Source organism: Moschus berezovskii, chromosome 2 (assembly GCF_049115385.1).
Source record: "Moschus berezovskii isolate FMDL1 chromosome 2, NW_MosBer_1.0, whole genome shotgun sequence".
Lineage (NCBI taxonomy): Eukaryota > Metazoa > Chordata > Mammalia > Artiodactyla > Moschidae > Moschus > Moschus berezovskii.
Genome location: NC_142461.1, coordinates 9,168,267 through 9,189,675, shown reverse-complemented (window position 1 = coordinate 9,189,675; position 21,409 = coordinate 9,168,267). Strand labels below are relative to the sequence as shown.

The window sequence follows — 21,409 nt, the reverse complement described above, 5'->3', positions numbered from 1 at the left end:
GAGAATTACAAACATAAGAGCTTTATTTATTTGTTTTTTTATGAAGAGCTTTAGTTATAGAGTTAGACTGCCCTGGATTCGAATCCAGTCCTTATCCTTTACTAGCTGTGGGGCTTGGGTCAGTTACTTAATGTGTCTGAACATCTACCTTTGCAGGATTGTAATGTCGGACGTATATAAAAGATGCAATCTAGTGCTGTGCTTGGGATGTAGAATATGTTCCATAGGTGGCAGCTATTACTCATTTATCCAGCATGCATTATTTCCACTCCATGTCAACTATAGCGTAGATTAAAGAAACGCTCTTGACTACCAAGGAGCATACCATCTCCTGCAGTTACCCCTCTAGCTCCTCCCTCTTCTGGGTCAGATCACACTGAGTCATCCACTTCCCCCAAAGACCTCACTGTTAGGAACTCTACCGATTGCCTTAGCATCTCAGGGATTTACCCCGTAAATTGTTCAGTACTTCCGCTTTGGATTTCTTTTCCCACTTTCTGTTGTGTTCATGCTCCCGTGGGGAGAAAAAGGGAAAGAATAAATGATTGATTTTCCTGGGCTGCTCGGGTGAAAGGTGGGTCGCTTGAGAGGAGGGCCATTAGGTCCCCACCATGCTTGTGCTCAGGCTGCCCTTGGGATTACAGTCTGGGGGGGCAGCCAGAGATTTTATATCCCATGTCTCTACTAGGATCTTGTCGCCTGCCTGTTAGCTGGAATGGCCCCTTTAAAACGAAGGACTCTGGATACCCCTTGATCATCTTCTCTCATGGCATGGGAGCCTTCAGGTAAGAGTTGCTCTCCCCCAGATCTTGTCACATTCCTTGCCTGGTTGCAGCTGCTGACTCTCAGCATGTTCTCAAAAGACAGAGAGACCCATATTTCCATCCGTCAGCTGTCTTATCTATCATCCACTTCATCCCAGAGCACTGGGTCCACCTTCTTTAGAAGGCCTTCCCCAGCCCCTTTCACCTGGTGGAGCCTTTCAGCAGCCTTCATATCTTTCCCTTCTCATGTTCTGGCATTTATATAAATATGTGTTTTAGCTTTCTTCCTCTGTAACAGCCCAGAAGTACTAGAAGGAGCTTCAGCTTTATGTTCAGAGAGTCAGTTACTCAACATGCACTGGGGACAGCAGTGATGAAGACAGACTTGCTCCCTGCTCCCGTGGAGCTTGCAGCCTCAGCGGTTAATCTCAACCATACCACTGTGCTGTGTGAACTCAGGACCATGGTAGGAGTCTCTGAGCCTATATCTCCTCATCTGTCAAACGGACTCAGATGAGCCACCGAGTAGGTGCACACTTATGCCCATACTCCTCCCCATCTCTCTGTGTGGAGGACTGTGGGGTGATGAACTGTAAGACCCCCTTCATCTTCAACTTCAGGGAACGCTGGCCTAAGTTTTACAAGTCAGTGAAACTGAAGGTGAAAGTCACTCAGTCGTGTCCAACTCTTTGTGAGCCTATGGACTATACAGCCATGGAATTCTCCAGGCCAGAATACTGGAGTGGGTAGCCTTTCCCTTCCCTTCTCCAGGGGATCTTCCCAACCCAGGGTTCGAACCCAGGTCTCCCGCGTTGTGGGCGGATTCTTTACCAGCTGAGCCACAAGGGAAGCCCAAGAATACTGGTGTGGGTAGCCTATCCCTTCTCTAGCGGATCTTTCCGACTCAGGAATTGAATCAGGGTCTCCTGCATTGCAGGCGGAATTACAGGCGGATTCTTTCCCAGCTGAGATATCAGGGAAGCCCTTACAAGTCAATATCCATTCACAATTCCCCCCATGAATTCTTATGTCTGCCCCTTGGTGTGTTATGTAGTTATGTATTAACTACTGTGCCTGTGGCTCCTGTTTAAGCTTGTGAATATTCTCACTGTATGTTCATTCATCAACATATAAGTCTAGTTTATGTCCAAGAGTGTTGCACAAAGTCATCTATTTTTGCCTTTGCACATCCCACCTCCACTGGAATGATTGTCTACACTGTAGCCAGGGAGGTCTATTTTATTTTATTATTATTATTTTTTGCTTTGGCATATTCCTGCTCTGAGGAACATCAGTAAATTCTTTTTATTTATTTAAAAAAAATATTTATTTCTAATTGAAGGATAGTGGCTTTACAATATTTTGTTGGCTTTTGCCATACATCAACATGAACCAGCCATAGGTATACAATGTCCCCTCCCTCGTAAGCCTCCCTCCCACCTCCCTCCCTACCCCACCCCTCTAGGCTGTCGCAGAGCATGAGCTTTGGGTTCCTGTGTCATTCAGCAAATTCCCGCCGGCTATCTATTTTGCTTGTGGTTGTGTATGTTTCAGTGCTACTTTCTCAAATCATCCCACCTCCCTTCCCCACTGTGTCTGAAAGTCTGTTCTCTATGTCTGCATCTCCATCGCTGCCCTGTAGATAGGTTCATCAGTACGATCCTTCTAGATTCCATATGTATATATTAGTATACAATATTTGTCTTTCTTTTTCTGACTTACTTCACTTCGTATAATAGCCTCTAGGTTCATCTACCTCATTAGAACCAACTCAGATGCATTCCTTTTTATATTTAGTAGCCCTTTGAACTTAATTCACCTCTTGTCATGATCTTATCTGAAGGCAGGTACAGGACAAAGTTTCCATTCTAGTTCCTTGTGACTTGCCCACCTCCAGCTTTCCAGACAAACAGCCCTAAAGGTACTATGTTAGTTTCTGCCTCCGAGTTTTTGAGTTTTTTTCTTTGTTTGAAGATACTGGAGTTTTTATTTTTTTGTCCTTGTTCAGTTCAGTCACTCAGTCGTGTCCGACTCTTTGCGACCCCATGAATCACAGCACGCCAGGCCTCCCTGTCCATCACCAACTCCCGGAGTTCACTCAAACTCATGTCCATTGAGTCGGTAATGCCATCCAGCCATCTCATTCTCTGTCGTCCCCTTCTCCTCCTGTCCCCAATCCCTCCCAGCCTCCAGTGAGTCAACTCTTCTCATGAGGTGGCCAAAGTATTGGAGTTTCAGCTTTAGCATCAGTCCTTCCAGTGAACACCCAGGACTGATCTCCTTTAGAATGGACTGGTTGGATCTCCTTGCAGTTCAAGGGACTCTCAAGAGCCTTCTCCAACACCACAATTCAAAAGCATCAATTCTTTGGCGTTCGGCTTTCTTCACAGTCCAGCTCTCACATCCATACATGACCACTGGAAAAACCATAGCTTTGACTAGACGGACCTTTGTTGGCAAAGTAATATCTCTGCTTTTTAATATGCTATCTAGGTTGGTCATAACTTTCCTTCCAAGGAGTAAGCTTCTTTTAATTTCATGGCTGCAATCAGCATCTGCAGTGATTTTGGAGCCCAAAAAAATAAAGTCTGACACTGTTTCCACTGTTTCCCCATCTATTTCCCATAAAGTGATGGGACCAGATGCCATGATCTTCATTTTCTGAATGTTGAGCTTCAAGCCAACCTTTTCACTCTCCTCTTTCACTTTCATCAGGAGGCTTTTGAGTTCCTCCTCACTTTCTGCCATAAGAGTGGTGTCATCTGCATATCTGAGGTTATTGATATTTCTCCCAGCAATCTTGATTCCAGCTTGTGCTTCCTCCAGCCCAGCGTTCCTCACGATGTACTCTGCATATAAGTTAAATAAGCAGGGTGACAATGCACAGCCTTGACGTATTCCTTTTCCTATTTGGAACCAGTCTGTTTTTCCATGTCCAGTTCTAACTGTTGCTTCCTGACCTGCATACAGGTTTCTCAAGAGGCAGGTCAGGTGTTCCCATCTCTTTCAGAATTTCCCACAGTTTATTGTGATCCACACAGTCAAAGGCTTTGGCATAGTCAGTGAAGCAGAAATGGATGTTTTTCTGGAACTCTCTTGCTTTCTCCATGATCCAGCGGATGTTGGCAAATTGATCTCTGGTTCCTCTGCATTTTCTAAAACCAGCTTGAACATCTGGAAGTTCATGGTTCACGTATTGCTGAAGCCTGGCTTGGAGAATTTTGAGCATGACTTTACTAGTGTGTGAGATGGGTGCAATTGTGCGGTAGTTTGAGCATTCTTTGGCATTGCCTTTCTTTGGGATTGGAATGAAGACCGACCTTTTCCAGTCCTGTGGCCACTGCTGAGATTTCCAAATTTGCTGGCATATTGAGTGCAGCACTTTTGCAGCATCATCTTTCAGGATTTGAAATAGCTCAGCTGGAATTCCATCACCTCCACTGCTCGTAGTGTTGCTTTTGTCCTTGAGACATGCTCTATTTTTTAAATTAGATTATAAAATTTTTATTTAATAAAATAAATATTATAAAATATTTAATAAAATACTATAAAATAAAGAAATTATAAATTTTTAATTATAAAAATTATATTTTTTATATTAGAGTACAGTTGATTAACACTATAGCATTAGTTTGAGGTGTGTAGCAAAGCAATTCAGTTATACAACAAAGCAGTTAAGTTGTACATATACATGTATCTATTCTTTTTCAAATTTTTTCTCATTTAGGTCGCTAAGAGTGGGACACGACTGAGCGACTTCACTTTCATTTTCCACTTTCATGCATTGGAGGAGGAAATGGCAACCCACTCCAGTGTTCTTGCCTGGAGAATCCCAGGGACGGGGGAGCCTGGTGGGCTGCCGTCTATGGGGTCTCACAGAGTCGGACACCGCTGAAGCGACTTAGCAGCAGCAGCAGAAGCAAGTTGTTACATAACATTGAGCAGATTTCCCTGTGCTATACAGTAGGTCCGTGTTGCTTACCCATTTTAGATATAGCAGTGTGTACACGTCAATCCCAAACTCCCTAACTGTCCCTTTCCCCCTGGTAGCCATAACTTTGTTTTTGAAGTCTGTGAGTCTGTGTTATAAATAAGTTCATTTATATCTTTTTGTTTTGTTTTAAGATTCCACATATAATTAACAGTATTTCTTTGTCTTACTGAGAGGGTAACAGGCAGGAAAGCCAGGGGTCTCCAAATGGAGGAAATAGGCAGCAGGTGTCAGACATTTTTTATCTCTCTCTTAAGTGGCAGGAGGAAACAAACTACAAGTGTTACATTTTTTCCCCTTCTCTATACAAATTTAAAAAGAGTTATCTTTTAAAATTCTGTGTTGACATGAGGACACCTGGTTCCACCAGAACTTCAGTTCAGTCACTCAGTCGTGTCCAACTCTTTGTGACCCCATGGACTGCAGCATTCCAGACCTTCCTGTCCATCACCAACTCCTGGAGTTTACTCAAACTCATGTCCATTGAGTCGGTGATGCCATTCAACCATCTCATCCTCTGTCTTCCCCTTCTCCTCTGCCTTCAATCTTTCCCAGCATCAGGGTCTTTTCTAATGAGTCAGTTCTTTGCATCAGGTGGCCAAAGTATTGGATTTTCAGCTTCAGCATCAGTCCTTCCAATGAACACTCAGGACTGACCTCCTTTAGGATGGACTGGTTTGATCTCCTTGCAGTCCAAGGGACTCTAAAGAGTCTTCTCCAGCACCACAGTTCAAAAGCATCAGTTCTTTAGTGCTCAGCTTTCTTTATAGTCCAACTCTCACAGAACTTAACTTTTCTCAAACCTTGAGCTAACCCATGCTTTTTTTCTTATGGAAATGTTTGTCTTAAGCTATGTTAATGAACTTTGTATTTACTCTAGACTGGTCTTCTAGTTGGTACCGACTAAGACTCAGAACCAGTTTGTTTTACTCATGCAAATGTTCTCAAGTTATGTTAATGAGGCTGTATTTGCTTGGAAACCTGCCTTTCTTCAAGATTCCTGTCAATCATGTTATGGCCCGGACAACTCACCCTGTGCTGATGTTATCTCAAAATGCATGTTGTGGGTGAGGTGCCTGGTGCCATTCTCTGAGTTTTGAGACATTTCCTTTCTCTAATTAGCAGACTGCTATTGGAGAAGGAAATGGCAACCCACTCCAGTGTTCTTGCCTGGAGAATCCCAGGGACGGGGGAGCCTGGTGGGCTTCCGTCTATGGGGTCACACAGAGTCGGACACGACTGAAGTGACTTAGCAGCAGCAGCAGTAGCTATATAACTTCCGGCTAAAGACTAGCAGGGGGGCCCCCTTTCTGATGTCTCTGTCTGAAGCTTCCTCTATCTCTTTTATATGCTAATAAAACTTTATTACACAAAAGCTTTGAGCAATCAAGCCTTGTCACTAGCCCGGGATTGAACTCTTCTCCAGAGGCCAAGAATCCTGGCGTCTTTCACGGCTCAGCAACAACCTTTCACTTCACTCAGTCCACCCATGATGCTGCAAATGTCTGCCCTAGGGTTTTCATCTGTGCTGTGCTCTGGCTGTTCCCTTTGCTTGGAATATTTCCTGTTCTGTTCCTCTCTTCTTCTCTCCACCTTTAGTCTTTTGCCTGGCTAATTCCAAATACCTTCAGGGTCTTAGTTTGGGTGTCACCTTCTTATGGACATCCATCCTGACATGCTTTCATAAGGCAATCTGTACTTCTCAGTACTGAACATAATTGTAATGAATTAATTATTTATGTGATTATTCTTTAACATATGTCTTTTTTTACTAGATTGTAAGCTCCATGAAGGCAGAGACCATGTCTGTCTTCTGTCTTTCTCGATGTCTAGGGCAGTACCTGGAAAACAGTAGTTTCCCAAGAAATATTTATGTTTTGCTAGGTTCCATACATTCAGCAGATTTCTGTTGATCACCTACTCTGTGCCAGTTTCTTGGCATGAAAAAAGGGTGGGACATATAGAAATAAAACAAATCAAGGAATTTTCATCCACTAGAGGAGGCTGCATCTAGATGAACATGATTATAGTCCATGGCAGGAAGTGGAGAGCAGATGTAGAGAAGAGGCTAGAAGGACAGCAAGATGGTTTTCAATGTTGCTTTCGTATTCAGTAAATTTAGTACCTGCCATGTGCGAGGGCCTGTGCTGTGGCTGGGTGTTCAGTAGTGAATGAGATAGAGCCCCTGCTTTCAGATTGTAGTCTAGTGGAGAAAAGAAGCTAAGAAATACTCTTTCGTAAGCTCACAGGTATTTTCTTGAGAGAATAGGTGAGCACATGACTTTAGCGTGGTCTTTTTGATCTAAGACTCTGTCTTGAGGCTTCACATCTAAATAGACTTGGGTGAATCAATTATAAATACTCTTCATTAACTGTAGTGAAATTCCAAGAAAAAAAGGCAGGGAAGTAAAGGGACATGGTTTCCTCTCATTGTATCTATGGTTAATTCAGGATCTAAAATCCTTCTCATGGGTCACAGACTTGTGACTTTCCATCCCAGGGAGGCGTGTGTATTTTTAAATATTACCTAACCATTTGTAATATGCCTCTGTCTTCTTTGGTTCCCACATAGTCTTATGAGGTAGGTGGGTGGAAGAATATTTTACAGATGAGCAAACAAACTCTGAAAGGCAGACTTGCTCAAGGTTACAGTCTGAAGTGGGGAGGGATCAGAAATCTCTAGCTCTTAAATCCTGTTCATTGCCTTCCCAAGAGAAGTGAGAGAAGGTGAAAAGAAATTTAAGTAACTGACTTTCCTGAATCAGTTAGGGTACAGGCAAGTTGTATTTAATAGAAAAACTTCAAACAATAGTGACCTAAATAATATAAAGTTTATTTTTTGCTCAGATAAAGTAAAACTAGACAGAGCTAATATGGTAGTTCTATAAAGTAAAAAACCAGACTTGTTTTATAATCTTGCTCTGTGTGTGTGGCTTCTGCTTCTAAGAATATCTCATGACCCAGGGAGGTTGCTTAGCTCTAGCCATTATATCCACAGTCCATGCCACAGGAAGGGAGAACTCTCCTGAAAGTTCTATATAACACAACTGCTTACATACCATTGACTAGAGCTGCCCTGTCCGTTATGGTAACTTCTAGCCACATGTGTCTATTGAATATTTGAAGTATGACTGGTCCAAACTGAGATATGCTGTAAGCATAAAACACACACTGGATTTCAAAGACTTCATATGAAAAAAAAAAAAAAAAGATAGTGCAATAAAATGTTTTGTTAATTTAAAAATCTTGATTATATGTTGAAATGATAATGTTTTAGCTGTATTGGGTTATTAACCATCCAGGCTGATGCTTCTTCCTGGAAGACTTTACCAGAGCTCTTAAAAGATATTGTCTAAAGAGAGTCTGGGGCACAGAGCACAGGTTTTGGAGTCAAAAAGCACCAGTGTAAAGTTTGACTCTACCACTTCATTAGCTATGTAACCTTGGGCAGATACTTGGCCTATTGTGAAAAGAGCTCTTATCATAGAAAGTACTCATAAAGAAGTCACTGTTATTTTATACACACACACACACACACACACACACACACACATATACCATTCGCATTCATAATGGAATGTTACATGGCTTTTAAAAAATCACACCAAAGGAAAATATTAACTGGCATAAGAAGACATTCATACTGTTTTGCTGAATGAAAAAGAGGCCACAAAATAGCTTATATTAACTGGAAGGTCAAACATCAAAATATCCAAAAAATTCTGTTTCTTTTCACTATTTAAAATATATCTACTAGAACATTTTAAATCGCTTAGAGTAGCATTACATTCCTGTTGCTGGACTAGAACTTAGTCACGTAGACAAACCTGGCTATAGAGAGGCTGGGAAATGTCATTTTGATCCATGAGAGTGTCTTCAGCTGAAAATTAGATTCTGTTATTAAGGAGGAAGGGAAAAATAGGTGTTTGGAGTAGGCAGTTAGCAGTGTCTGCCATATTGTTTTTGAATGTTGGAGGACAGACCAAAAGAACCCACGTGCTAAATCACAGATGCGTATTTGCATGTCAAAAAGTAGCCAGAGTCCCTGTCCTCAAGGAGCTTACCAACTAATTTGAGAGATGTACAATATACAGAGGGCATGGCAACCCACTCCTGTATTCTTGCCTGGAGAACCCCATGGACAGAGGAGCCTGGCAGGGTGTGGTCCATAGGGTTGCAAAGAGTCAGATGCAACTGAAGCGACTTGGCACGCAGCACGCACAATATATAGACAATAAAAAAGCAATTGTTTGAAGTAGCCAAACTGTATTGGGGTTGGGATGGAAAGATGAATCAGTGTATGGGATTGCAGAACATGGTGGATCAATCTGCACATGCCCCCTGGAGGAGAACACTTGGAGCTTTGGTGAGAGTTGGGGTATGCTGGCTGGGGAAAACTCCTGAAGAAGGGCTGCTGCAAATGAAGCTTCCTCCATTCCATCTTTTGTGATGGCTACTAGCAGAACATAGATGGGAGGCTAAGGGCAGGCCATTCTTTGATCACTTCTCTCGGTTCCTTCCTGGATCTCTAGGACACTGTATTCAGCTTTCTGCATGGAGCTGGCTTCTCGTGGCTTTGTGGTTGCTGTACCAGAGCACAGGTGAGGATGACAGTCACAACGAACCATCATGGGTCAGGTGCCTGCTGTCCCGGGTGTGGGTATAGGCTAGTTTCCTGTGGATATATTATTTCCAGTCCTAGTGTTAGGCAAGGTAGGGATTATATTCATTTTGAAACATGAGGACACCAGGGTTCAAAGATATTGACTAACATTGTTGGAAGTGACACAGCTAAATTGGGGTTCAAACCCAGGTCAGTCCCCCAAATCCCCATGTTTTTCTACTCTCCTATGTATGTCCCCTATCTGTTTCCCATTTAGCTAGAGGATAAGCTTGAATGGCTTGGCTGAAAAGGAGGATTTGGTAAAGGGGAGAAATAAGTCCCTGGGGGCACATGTATTGCAGGGATGGGTCAGCTGCGGCCACCTGTTTCTGCAAGCAGACTCCAGAGGAGAGCCAGCCTGATGATGAGGCCCTGGAGGAGGAATGGATCCCCCACCGTCAAATTGAGGAAGGGGAGAAGGAATTCTATGTTCGGAACTACCAGGTAGGCTTATGGCAATAGGGAGGGAGAGTTACTAAGCCTGTCTCCTGTATAAGACACTCACTAAGGAGACTTTGAACTAACTTCTTTTGAAATCTCACTCAGAGTGGTCCTGAGCTTGTCACAGCCGAGAAATGAGATCTTAATCAAAACACTTAACAATTGCAAGTGACAGAAACCCAACTCAAGCTTGTTCCGCAAAAAGGAGAATTGGCTGGTTTCCATAGCAGACTGTAGGAAGGACAGGACCACTGGATCACTGTCATTTCTGTCCCCTTGCTGATTGGTCTCACCTACTGGCTGGCTTACCTTACAAGGTTGCGCACGTCTGCCCTCACCATCTAAGAGAATAGGGCTATTTGGGAGTTGTCCCCAATTTCTTCCCCAACATGTAATATCATATTATACCTCTGTTTGCCATGGGTAGGTAGGTAGAGTCTGAACAGCTGGGTTGACTCCATTGTGCTGTTAGGTGGGGCTGACGTGAGTGGCTGTGAGGGAGCTGAGGCTTTCTCAGGATGTGGGGCCCACAGTGCTTCCTGAGATGTGGGTGGGCACACCGTCCCTGCATTCTTCCTTGGCTCTGGGGCGGACTGAGATTCCCACTGGTTGGTTGCGTGGTATTCCACTCCCACCCGGACTGTCTCTGTTGCAGGTACATCAGAGAGTAAGCGAGTGTGTGAGGGTGTTGAAGATCCTACAAGAGGTCACTGCTGGGCACACCATTCTCAACATCTTGCCTGGCGGGTTGGATCTGGTGACCTTGAAGGTATGGCAGCAGTTGGTATGACCCGGAACATATATTATTCATCAAGACTTTCTTGGTTACAAATAACAGAAACCTAACTCACTAGCTTCAACCAAAAGATAATTTATCGGCTCAAATAAGTAGGAAGACCAGAGGCAGATTGGCTTTAGGCCAGTGTAGCTAGATCCAGGGTCTCCAGCATTGTCATCAAAGCTCTTGGCACTGTCTCCCTTCTCCTGGCTCAGCTCCATTCTGTGTATATGGGCTTCATTCTCACCAGACTTTCTCTGTCAGGCAAGAAAGGTGGTTGCTGGCATTCCAAGCCTTCATTTCAACTCAGCTGTAGATTTAAAAGGAGAAGAGACTTTTTAGCTTCCAGTGTCTGGAAAGGCCATGGCTCTGCTTGGGTCATATCCGCATTCTGAGCCAGTCACTGTGTCAGAGGGATAGGGTATTCTGGTTGGCCTGCCTAGGATATACACCCACTTCTGCACTGGGGGAACCTGAGCACCGGGACTGACCGTCCCTCAGGGCCACATGGATGAGGGAGAGAGGGGTCATTCACAAAGGAAGGGCTGTGGAGCTGCGAACAAGCTGTGCTGTCTACTGCAGGCTTGTTCCTTCTTTTAAGGGAATCCTAAGAACTCCTGGGGAAAGGTTGGGGGCGGGAGGAGAAGGGGACGACAGAGAATGAGATGGCTGGATGGCATCACCGACTCTGTGGACATGAGTTTGAGTGTACTCCGGAAGTTGGTGATGGATAGGGAGGCCTGGCGTGCTGTGATTCATGGGGTCGTGGAGAGTCGGACACGACTGAGCGACTGAACTGAACTGAACTGAACTGAAGAACTCCTGGGAGGAGAGAAACTGTCCTCGCTATGACATTTGTTGCCTATAAAAGTGTATTTTCCTCCCCCATCCTATCCTTTTCCCCAAAATCTGAAAAGTAGCTCAACCTTTATTTCGAGAACCAAGAAAGCACACAAAAGCATGAACGAAAACGAAACAGAATTTTTTGATGTTTGTCCTTCTAGATCTTTTAAAAATGCATTTAAAAATACAATAATGTTATTATTTAATATAAGCTATTTTGTGGCCTTTTTTTCATTTAGCAAAACAGTATGAATGTCTTCTTATGCCAGTTAATATTTTCCTGTGGTGTGATTTTTTTAAAAGCCATGTAACATTCCATTGTATGAATGAGAATGGTAAATTTATAAAATGGTATGTATGTATATATATATAAAAAATAACAGTGAGTCCTTTATGAGTACTTTCTGTCATAAGAGCTCTTTTCATACATACATACACATTGTTATCTCTTTACATAGAAAGAAACCAAGGATCCAACAGTCCAAGTAACTGCCCCAGGTTACATAGCTAGGTAAGTGGTAGAGTCAAACTTTACACTGGGGCTTTTTGACTCTAAAACCTATGCTCTGTGCCCCAGAGTCTCTTTAGAAAATATCTTTTAAAGGTTCTGATAAAGTCTTCCGGGAAGAAGGATCAGCATCAGGCAGGACCTGAAATCCAGAGAACTTTACCAGCGTGTATGGTCAATTCCCACTGGAGAAGCAGGGCCCAGGCACTGCAGTTCAGGCCTGTGGGCCTGAAACAGTCATCGGGGGATGGCAGGCTACGTGTTGCTGGATTAGTTCCAGAGGCAGCCTTTTGGAGAAATAGAGAGTTTAAAATAAAAAGCTAAGAAGGGGATGCCCTAGTGGTTCCATGGCTAGGACTCTGTGCTTCCAATACAAGGGGCGCAGGTTCAATCCCTGGTCCAGAAACTAGATCCCACGTGTCGCAACTGAGAATTGCATGCCCCAATTAGAACGTCCTGCATGTTGCAACTAAGACCCTGTGCAGCCAAGTAAATAAAATAAATATTAAAAAAAAAAACTAAGTAAATTTTCATCTGTCAGATTGAGCAAGATCCAAAAATTGATTACTCACCCTGTTGGCAAAGCTGTGGGGAAGTAGGCGCTGCTCTGTTACAGGTAAGAGGGAAGCTTGTCCTTTGCAGGGCAGTTTGGCAATAGCTGTCAACAGCACAGATGCACATTGTGTTGAACCCAGCCATTTCCAATGGTGGGAATTTATTTTACATATCCCTGCACACTTGCAACATGATGTGTGTACAAGGTTACTCATCCCAGTGTTGTGTGTTGTAACAGAAGATTAATAGTATCCTAAATGTTCACCCATAAGTGAGCACAACTGGTTTAATAGATTATGGAACAATGGATGTATTATTTTGGATAATACTAATTGCTGTAACATCCGTGCCCACTCGCTCAGTTGTGTCCAAGTCTTTGCGACCCCATGGGCTGTATCCTGCCAGGCTTCTCTGTCCATGAGATATTTTTCAGGCCAGAATACTGGAGTGGGTTGACATTTCCACCTCCGGGGGATCTTCCTGTCCCAGAGGTCAAACCCGAGTTTCCTACAGCTCCTGCATTGGCAGGCGGGTTCTTTACCCCTGAGTCACTTGGAAGTAAATGCTATAACATGTAAGCCCCAAATCTTAGTGGCTTAGCGAGGAGAGATTTATTTCTCTCCCACATGAAGTCCAAAATGGGTGCCTCTGTGCAAGGACTGACTCAGGGATCCAGGATACCTTCCTCTAATTGCTCTACTCTCCTCCACTTGTGAAACCCACCTTCACCATATCCGTTAAGCCAGGAGTGGGAAAGGGTGTGGAGGTCGGTATGGAAGAGTGTTTATAGACCAGGCCTGGAAATGGAGATAATCACTTCACATTCTATCACAAAACCACTACCACTCACATCCAATCACAAGGCCACATCTCACTGCTGGAAAATAGAGTCTAGCTATGTGTCCAGGAAGAAGAACAGTTTTGGTGATCACTAGAAGGAAATGGCAACCTACTGCAGTGTTCTTGCCTGGAAAATCCCAGGGACGGGGGAGCCTGGTGGGCTGCTGTCTATGGGGTCGCACAGAGTCAGACATGACTGAAGCGACTTAGCAGCAGCAGCAGCAGCAGTGGTCTATAGCATGGTGAAATCAAATGTGGCTGTAAAAAAGGATAAGGAAGCTCTTGATATGCTAATATTCTTATATTAAAAAGTAAGGTACAGTATCACTTATGTAAAAGCAAGAAAGTATATATTCATGTGTACCTGTATAGGATAAGTAAGCTCTGCAAAGACACAAGAAACTCACCTGTCTGGGCAGGGAGTTGGTAACTCTGTGGAAAGGGAAGACTTTTGTATGCTCCTGATTTTAGAGTTATGTGAATATATTACCATTAAAAAAGCTGAAGAGGCCTGGACCAATCTGAAGGAATTTAGCAAAGTGGGGAGAAAAAAAAATTTTTTTTAATGCTGTTTCAAAGTCTCTGTTGAATTTGTTACAACATTGTTTCTGTTTTATGTTTTGGTTTTTTGACCTGGAAGCATGAGGGAATCTTAGCTCTCCCACCAGGATTCTGCACCCCTGGCATTGGAAGGCAAAGTCTTAACCACTGGATCGCCAAGGAAGTCCCATGAAGGGGAGAATTTAGATACAAAATCTTGGGCTAGATTTTGCAGAGCGCAGAGGAAGGCACGGGTTCAGGGCAGAGGCTGGACAGTGAATCCGAGAGAGATTTCCTGAGCCCTTTAGCAGGCAGCTGCAGTGGCTGTTTATATAACTGTGTCCTGAAGGCTTCTGGGGACAACCAGAAATAGATGCGTGCAGAGCTTGTTAGAGCTAGCAGACTCACTCTGCTGGATAAAAGTCAGGACAGATATCAGAGGAAGTAGAACCTGAGATGGTTTCGGTACAAGCAGCCCTTGCTTCAGAGAGAAGTGGAGGGGCAGCTGGAGCGCCCCCATTCTGCCCTTGATTTGGTGCATGTATCATCCCTCCTGCTGTAAGGCAAGGATCTAGATGAAGAGAATTCTTATTCTTTTTTTCTTGGCTGCGCTGTGTGGCTTCCAAGATCTTAGTTCCCTGACCAGGGGTTGAACCCAGGCTGCTGCAGTGAAAGTGCTGCGTCCTAACCACTGGACTGTCAGGGAATTCTCATCCTTAATGTGCTCTTCTACTGATTGGTCACATAATTTCAGTTTATTCATTTATTTATAGATATTCGAGTATCTACCTGGTCCAGCTATTACAGGTGGTTAGATTATAAAAATAAAGGTGAAAGACATGGTTTTCAGAATTCCTGCCTAGAGAAGGCTGTTTGGTCCAGGGATGGCCTGAGTGGCTGCTCTCCAGTGGGCAAGAGGCGCTTAATAACGTGGTTTTGGAGGGCTTGCCCACTGTATTGTGCTTCTGTATCATCGTCTGCCTGTTTCTTCCTCTTGCCCCAAGGAGTCCCTAAAAAAGCACCCCTGCCTTTCTGACTTGGCTTCCTTCAGGGCAGCATTGACGTGAGCCGCGTGGCTGTAATGGGACATTCGTTTGGAGGGTCCACAGCTATTCTGGCCTTGGCCAAGGAGACGCAATTTAGGTGAGTTTCCCAGTGATGCTGCTGTTAGCTCCACATGCCATATGTTCATTCAGCAAGTATTATGTACCCGGCACTGTTTTATGAGGTGAGGGTTCAGTGGTGAAGAAGAAAGCAAGATAAACAAAGTAACAAGTAATCAGATCCCCAGCAGGCAAGTGCAAGGAAGAGAAACAGGCTGATAAACTGGAGTATCTGGAGGCTTCCTTGAGAAAGTGACAAAAGCTGAGACTTTAAGGAAAAGAAGTCAACCTACATGAAGGTCTAGAAGATCAGTCTAGGCAGGGGGAACAGCTAAAGGCCCTGAGGTAGAAAGAAGCGTGCTGTGTTAGTGTGGGAGGAGCATACAGGGGGCAGGGGCAGGGGGTGATAAGGGGAACCACGCAGAATGGGGGACTATGTGATTAGGGAGATAAACCGGCCAGATCACAGGGCCTTTTGGCCAGAGTAAGGAAGTTAGATTTTATTCTAAGTGTGATGGGAAACCACTGAAAAATTTTAAGTATAGAAAAATCTTATTTACATTTAAAAACTGCTCTGTGAAGAGTAGGGGTTTCTCCAATGGTTCAGCGGTAAAGAAAGAGCCTGTTATGCAGGAGATGCAGGTTCAATTCCTGGGTTGGGAAGATCCCATGGAGGAGGGCATGGCAACCCACTCCAGTATTCTTGCCTAGAGAATATCGTAGACAGAGGAGCCTGGCAGGCTCCAGTCCATGGGGTCCCAAAGAGTCTGACACAACTGAATCAACTTAGCACACACGTATACATGTGAAGAGTCGGCTGTAGGACAAGACTGGAAACAAGGAGTCTGGTTAGAGGGAGGCGGTTTCAGAGTCAAGGTGAGAGATGAGGGATTTGCATTAGGATGGAGGAGGTGGGCTGGAGAGAAGTGATGGAGTCAGGATTGGTTTTAGAATTTTCCAGACTTAGTGATGAATGAGAGAAGGAAAGAGAGGAATCAAGGTTTTTCATTTGTGCGCCCATCATTTGAAGGGAAGATGATCGTCCTTTATTGAGATGGAAGAGAAGGGGGAGCATCGGGGGTGGGGGGGTAGGATGCTAATCTTAGGACCTTAGTTTTGCCCTTGGTGACAGAGATTACTGCTTGACAAACTGGCCATGACTTCGAGTTGTGGCCCCAGGGAGGCTTTCCCTGACCACCCTGCCATGTATGCTCCGGGCTGACTTAGCAGCTTCTATTATCAGGGCACTAAGCTATATTTTGCTGCCTTGTGTGTTCTGTCTCCACTGCTCCCGGAGCTCCCAGAACTGTCATTTATCTCTGGATCCACAACGTAAGGCTTAAGCACAGAGTAGGTACTGGATGAGTGGAATGAGAGTGAGTGATGAATGACGTGTCATTCTGTGTGATGCAAGTCTGCTGCCTGAAAGTAGAGCCAAGAGAAGAAGGAGATCAGATCCTTGCTTTCAGAGAGTTTAAAAATCTAGAAGGATTTTTTGGTGGCCTATAAAGAAAGCTGAGCGCTGAAGAAGAATTGATGCTTTTGAACTGTGGTGTTGGAGAAGACTCTTGAGAATCCCTTGGACAGCAGGGAGATCCAACCAGTCCATCCTAAAGGAAATTAGTCCTGAATATTCTCTGGAAGGACTGATGCTGAAGGACTCCATTACTTTGACCACCTGATGCGAAGAACTGACTCATTTGAAAAGACCCTGATGCTGGAAAAGACTGAAGATGGGAGGAGAAGGGGCTGACAGAGGATGAGATGGTTGGATGGCATTGCCAACTCAATGGACGTGAGTTTGAGAAAGCTCTGGGAGTTGGTGATGGACAGGGAGGCCTGGCGTGCTGCAGTCCATGGGGTTGCAAAGAATCAGACACGACTGAGCAACTGAACTGAACTGAACTGAAAAGTGATCTCTAAAAAAGATCCTAACCGAAGGATGTGGGCCCTGGTTCCCCTTCTTGGCCTTCTGAGCCTTTGCCTCACTAAAGGGAGAACTCCACTCTCCCCTCACTACCCTAACTGTCCTTGCTTGGGTTTCTCCATGGCAGTCCCACATGTCTGGTCTTGTTCCAGGTGTGCTGTGGCTTTGGATGCTTGGATGTTTCCTCTGGAGCGTGACTTTTACCCCATGGCCCGAGGCCCTATCTTCTTTATCAATGCTGAGAAGTTCCAGACAGTGGAGACTGTCAACTTGATGAAGAAGATTTGTAACCAGCACGATCAATCCAGGATCATAACTGTCCTGTGAGTAAGCCCCAAGGTCATGCCTAATCTCCAGGGTCCGCTCCATTTTCTGCTCAGCTGTGTGGCTCCCTCTAAATAATCTGGAAGTTCTACCCATGGACAGAATGTCTAAATACCTCCTGTATCTCAAAATCTTATTGCCTTTCAAATTTCATATCTGTCCTTCTCCACTTAGCTCTACCTGCAGTGATTTCTTCACTAGTCGGTATGACTTTATGGCAGGATTTACCTTTTGCTTTCTGGAAAAGGATATCGTGGGATTATGCATTGCAGAGGAAGAGGTGTAGGTCTGGGTGGACTCCAGGAATCTCTAATCTCCTTTGGGAATTTTATTGAGTCTTTTGGAGAGTGTGGAGATAGCAGATCTATGACATTCACAAGACAGATTTTTAGAGACCTTCATGAATACCTAAAGTCAGGTATCTTCCATAAACCATCTATTTTCTGCCTTAGAAAAACCACATTCTTTTCACGTCCATCATTAGCACCATCAGATGGTTTGATTTAGGAGCCATTTTTCACAGACAGAAGATTTTGAGTGACTTTAAGAAATGAACTTTACCTAGGAAGTGGCTTATAGCTACAGTTGCCTAGAAAATCCCATGGATGGAGGAGCCTGGTAGGCTGCAGTCCGTGGGGTCGCTAAGGGTCGGACACGACTGAGCGACTTCACTTTCACTTTTCACCTTCACACATTGGAGAAGGAAATGGCAACCCACTCCAGTGTTCTTGCCTGGAGAATCCTAGGGAGGTGGGAGCCTGCTGGGCTTCCGTCTATGGGGTCACACAGAGTCGGACACGACTGAAGTGACTTAGCAGCAGCAGCAGCAGAAGGGCTAAAGTCTCACTGATAAGTCTCCGACTCGATCCTGCCCTGTACTTGAGCCAAATAACACATGCCCAAATCAGCAAAACAAGTAACTACGTGTCATGGACCTCTGTACTCATTCAGGTGGTTGAAATACCAGATCCGAGGGCTGGACCGCTAGGGGTCTGCTCAGTAGGCCACGGCTTCTTCCCTTGCCCACGTTGGTCCATGCTGTCTTCCCTGGGGCCAGCCTCTCCCCTTTCATTTTGATTTCATGGCAACAGAGAACTGCTGGAGAGTTTCCCCAAGTCATTGAGATTCAGGATAATTGTGACCTCTAGAGGGAAGTGGGGTTGAGAACAGTTGGAAAAAGGTATGCAGGGACTATGGATTTAACTCTTGACAAAGTATTATTTCTTAAACTGAGTGCTGGATACCCAAAGTATCCATTATATTTTTCTTTATACTTTCCCATGTGCCTTAAATAATACATTTTAAAGTCAGCTTTTCTTCACCATATCAAACAGAGTTTGGCATTTAGATCTTCCTTCCCTCATTGAATTGACTAGTAAATTAGTTCTGAGTAATTTAGCTTGAAATGAACCTAGTGAGAATTTCACTTTCAAATTAAGTGCTGCTGCTGTTGCTAAGTCACTTCAGTCGTGTCCAACTCTGTGCGACCCCATAGACGGCAGCCCACCAGGCTCCCCCGTCCCTGGGATTCTCCAGGCAAGAACACTGGAGTGGGTTTCCAGTTCCTTCTCCAATGCGTGAAAGTGAAAAGTAAAAGTGAGGTCGCTCAGTCATGTCCGACTGAGTGATCCCATGGACTGCAGCCTACCAGGCTCCTCCATCCATGGGATTTTCTAGGCACAAATTAAATGCATTTGATATCAAATGACAAATTGTAATCCAGAAGCCCTCTTTTATAAGCACTTGCCCTAACTTTCCTGATTATTTAAAAGCAAGTTATTTTTTTTCTGGTTTACTTTGTGGTGCAGTTCTGAGCTAAAGAAAGAGCTGATATGTTCTGTGAATGTTCAAAAGTCATGGGGTCAAGGCCATGGGGTGATAGTTCATAATAACATGGGAGTGGCAGGGGCTCCAGACCTTACCTCCTTGCCCTGACCCCTCTCCAGCTGACTCTGCCTTTTCCCTGCACGGTCAGGCCTTGTGGTCTCAGAGCTGAGGCAGCTTTGAAGCCAGGCTCACCTGCTTTCAAACTTTAGCTCTGTCTCTTACTAACTGTGTGAACTTGGATAGATCATTTCTCTCCTTTGGTTCTTTCAAAGGGAAAATACTTCCCTTACTAGATTGTTGTGAAAATTAAGTGAGATAATGCATGTAAAGCACATTGCAGGTGCTTAAATATTTGTGTGCCTTCGCTTCTAGACCCCTTCCAGATACTTGTTTTTTTCTTCTTCTAGTGGTTCTGTTCATCGGAGTCTAACTGACTTTGTTTTTGTGGCTGGTAACTGGATTAGTAAATTCTTCTCCAGTCACACCCGTGGAAGCTTGGACCCCTATGAAGGTCAGGAGACCGTGGTGCGGGCCATGTTGGCCTTCCTGCAGAAGCATCTTGGTAAGGAGAGAACTGGAGCTTATGGGGCAGCTGGCGGGGAGGGGTCTCTTAGATATCCTTGCACAGTGGTCTATTCTGACATGTCTTGGATCAGGGAGATTTATGGCAAAACCTGAGTGACAGAATGGCATAGGATTCTAGAAAGAACACTTAGCTGAAATTTTGGACCTGAGTAACCTTAGCCTAGTCATTTAACTTCTCTGAGCCTCTGTTTCCTCATTGTCGATGAATCATTCACCCCGCTGTACTCTACCCCCTCTGTTCTAACTCATTATCACTCACCTTATCTGTGTTGTGGAGGAGGTTATGATGATAGATGGGCTACATTTGTGGGTTAGGGTGATGACTAATGTCATAAATCATTGGCCAGCGAATGGCCAGGCCTGTCGGAGTCTTTGGTCCAGCCTCCCACCCAAGGGAGACATCCTCTCGTATCTTCTCTGCCATGTGGTCATGCAGCATGGGGAATACACTGCTTCAAGGGTCAGCCCGCTCCGTCCCTAGAGACTTTTAATACTTTGAAGACCTGATATTCTAGTTAGGTGCTTTTTGGTTACAAGGACTAGAGAGTCACTAATTTACCTCGAGGAAAAAGAAGAGTTTGTTTACGAGAGTGCCCCTGGCCAGGTGGAAGGGAAAATGTACAGGAACGGAGGTAGCTTGCAGGACTGACTTCTCTCTCTTGGGCTCAGCCTCTCTGTCTCTTCCTCCCGTGATATTTCTGTTCCTCTTTACTCCAGTTTCCTCTGTACTTTCTCCGCTGTGCTTTCACTCTTGCTGAGAACATCTGCTTATTCGTAGTTTCTACTTCCTCATCACTTTGGTCGGCTTGAACCACTTGCATCTTGTCCTCTCCCTCATGGCATCCCTTTCATCTTCAGCTCCTACTGGTCACCGCCACATTTTCGGGAATTTCTTAGACCAGATTCCCAAGAGGGACAGCTTGGTGGTACCAGCCCATCTTTACCTGCCAAAACATATTGTAGGCCCCTGCCCAGCCTGGGCCCGGAGCTCTCTTGATCAAATGTCTCTTTTTGATCCAGTCAGAATGGAGGAGGCTACCCTGCTATGCCAGGCTGACCCCTCAGCAGGTGCTGTGCAGAAGGCAGCGTCCTTCAGAAGGGAGCCATGCCGGCCTGGGATTCTAAGGCTTGACCTAACTCTAACCTAAGCCCAAGACCTGAGTCTTTGTAAATCTGCCCCACTTGCCCTCGTATCCCCTCAAGAACCACCCTGAGAAGCCTCAGACGCCTTGCACATGACAGCTCTTTAGATATTTGAAGTCACCTCTGGTGTCCTCTCTTGAGTTTTCTGTTCATTAAGCTAAATGTTCCTGGTACCTCCACCAGTTCCCTGTGAAATTTCCCCCTTTGAGTGGGCTGTTCGTTGGTGTGCCTTTGAATATGTGCTGCCCTGACTTGAATACATCATGCCAGATATGGTCTGGCCAGTGCCTGGTACTGTGGGACTGTTGCCTCTGTGTTCTGGACACTAGACTTCCAGCTGGATGGCCTGAGTGTATTAACCGTTCCACCAAATGCTGAAAAAAATTGATTTGGATTGAGTTTCCTTTAAAAATGCATCTATCTTATTCTGTTCTTTCTTTATTTGGCTGTGCTGAACCTTAGTTGCAGCATGTGAACTCTTAGTTGCAGCATGTGGTATCTAGTTCCCTGACCAAGGATTGAACCCAGGCCCCCTGCATTGGGAGTGTGGAGTCTGAGCCACTGGACCACCAGGGAA

At 44.7% G+C, this 21,409-nt stretch overlaps 1 protein-coding gene across 2 annotated transcripts in view; it reads left to right on the top strand.

Moving 5' to 3' along the window:
- PAFAH2 (platelet activating factor acetylhydrolase 2) overlaps positions 1-21,409 on the top strand; it is a 43,033-nt gene that overhangs the window by 7,532 nt on the left and 14,092 nt on the right. For both annotated transcript variants that reach the window (XM_055397205.2, XM_055397207.2), the window contains exons 4-10: positions 689-785; positions 9,288-9,356; positions 9,721-9,862; positions 10,515-10,628; positions 14,975-15,066; positions 17,106-17,276; positions 19,512-19,666. In XM_055397205.2, the coding sequence (XP_055253180.1) occupies positions 689-785; positions 9,288-9,356; positions 9,721-9,862; positions 10,515-10,628; positions 14,975-15,066; positions 17,106-17,276; positions 19,512-19,666 (840 nt within the window). The remainder of the gene's footprint in view (positions 1-688; positions 786-9,287; positions 9,357-9,720; positions 9,863-10,514; positions 10,629-14,974; positions 15,067-17,105; positions 17,277-19,511; positions 19,667-21,409) is intronic.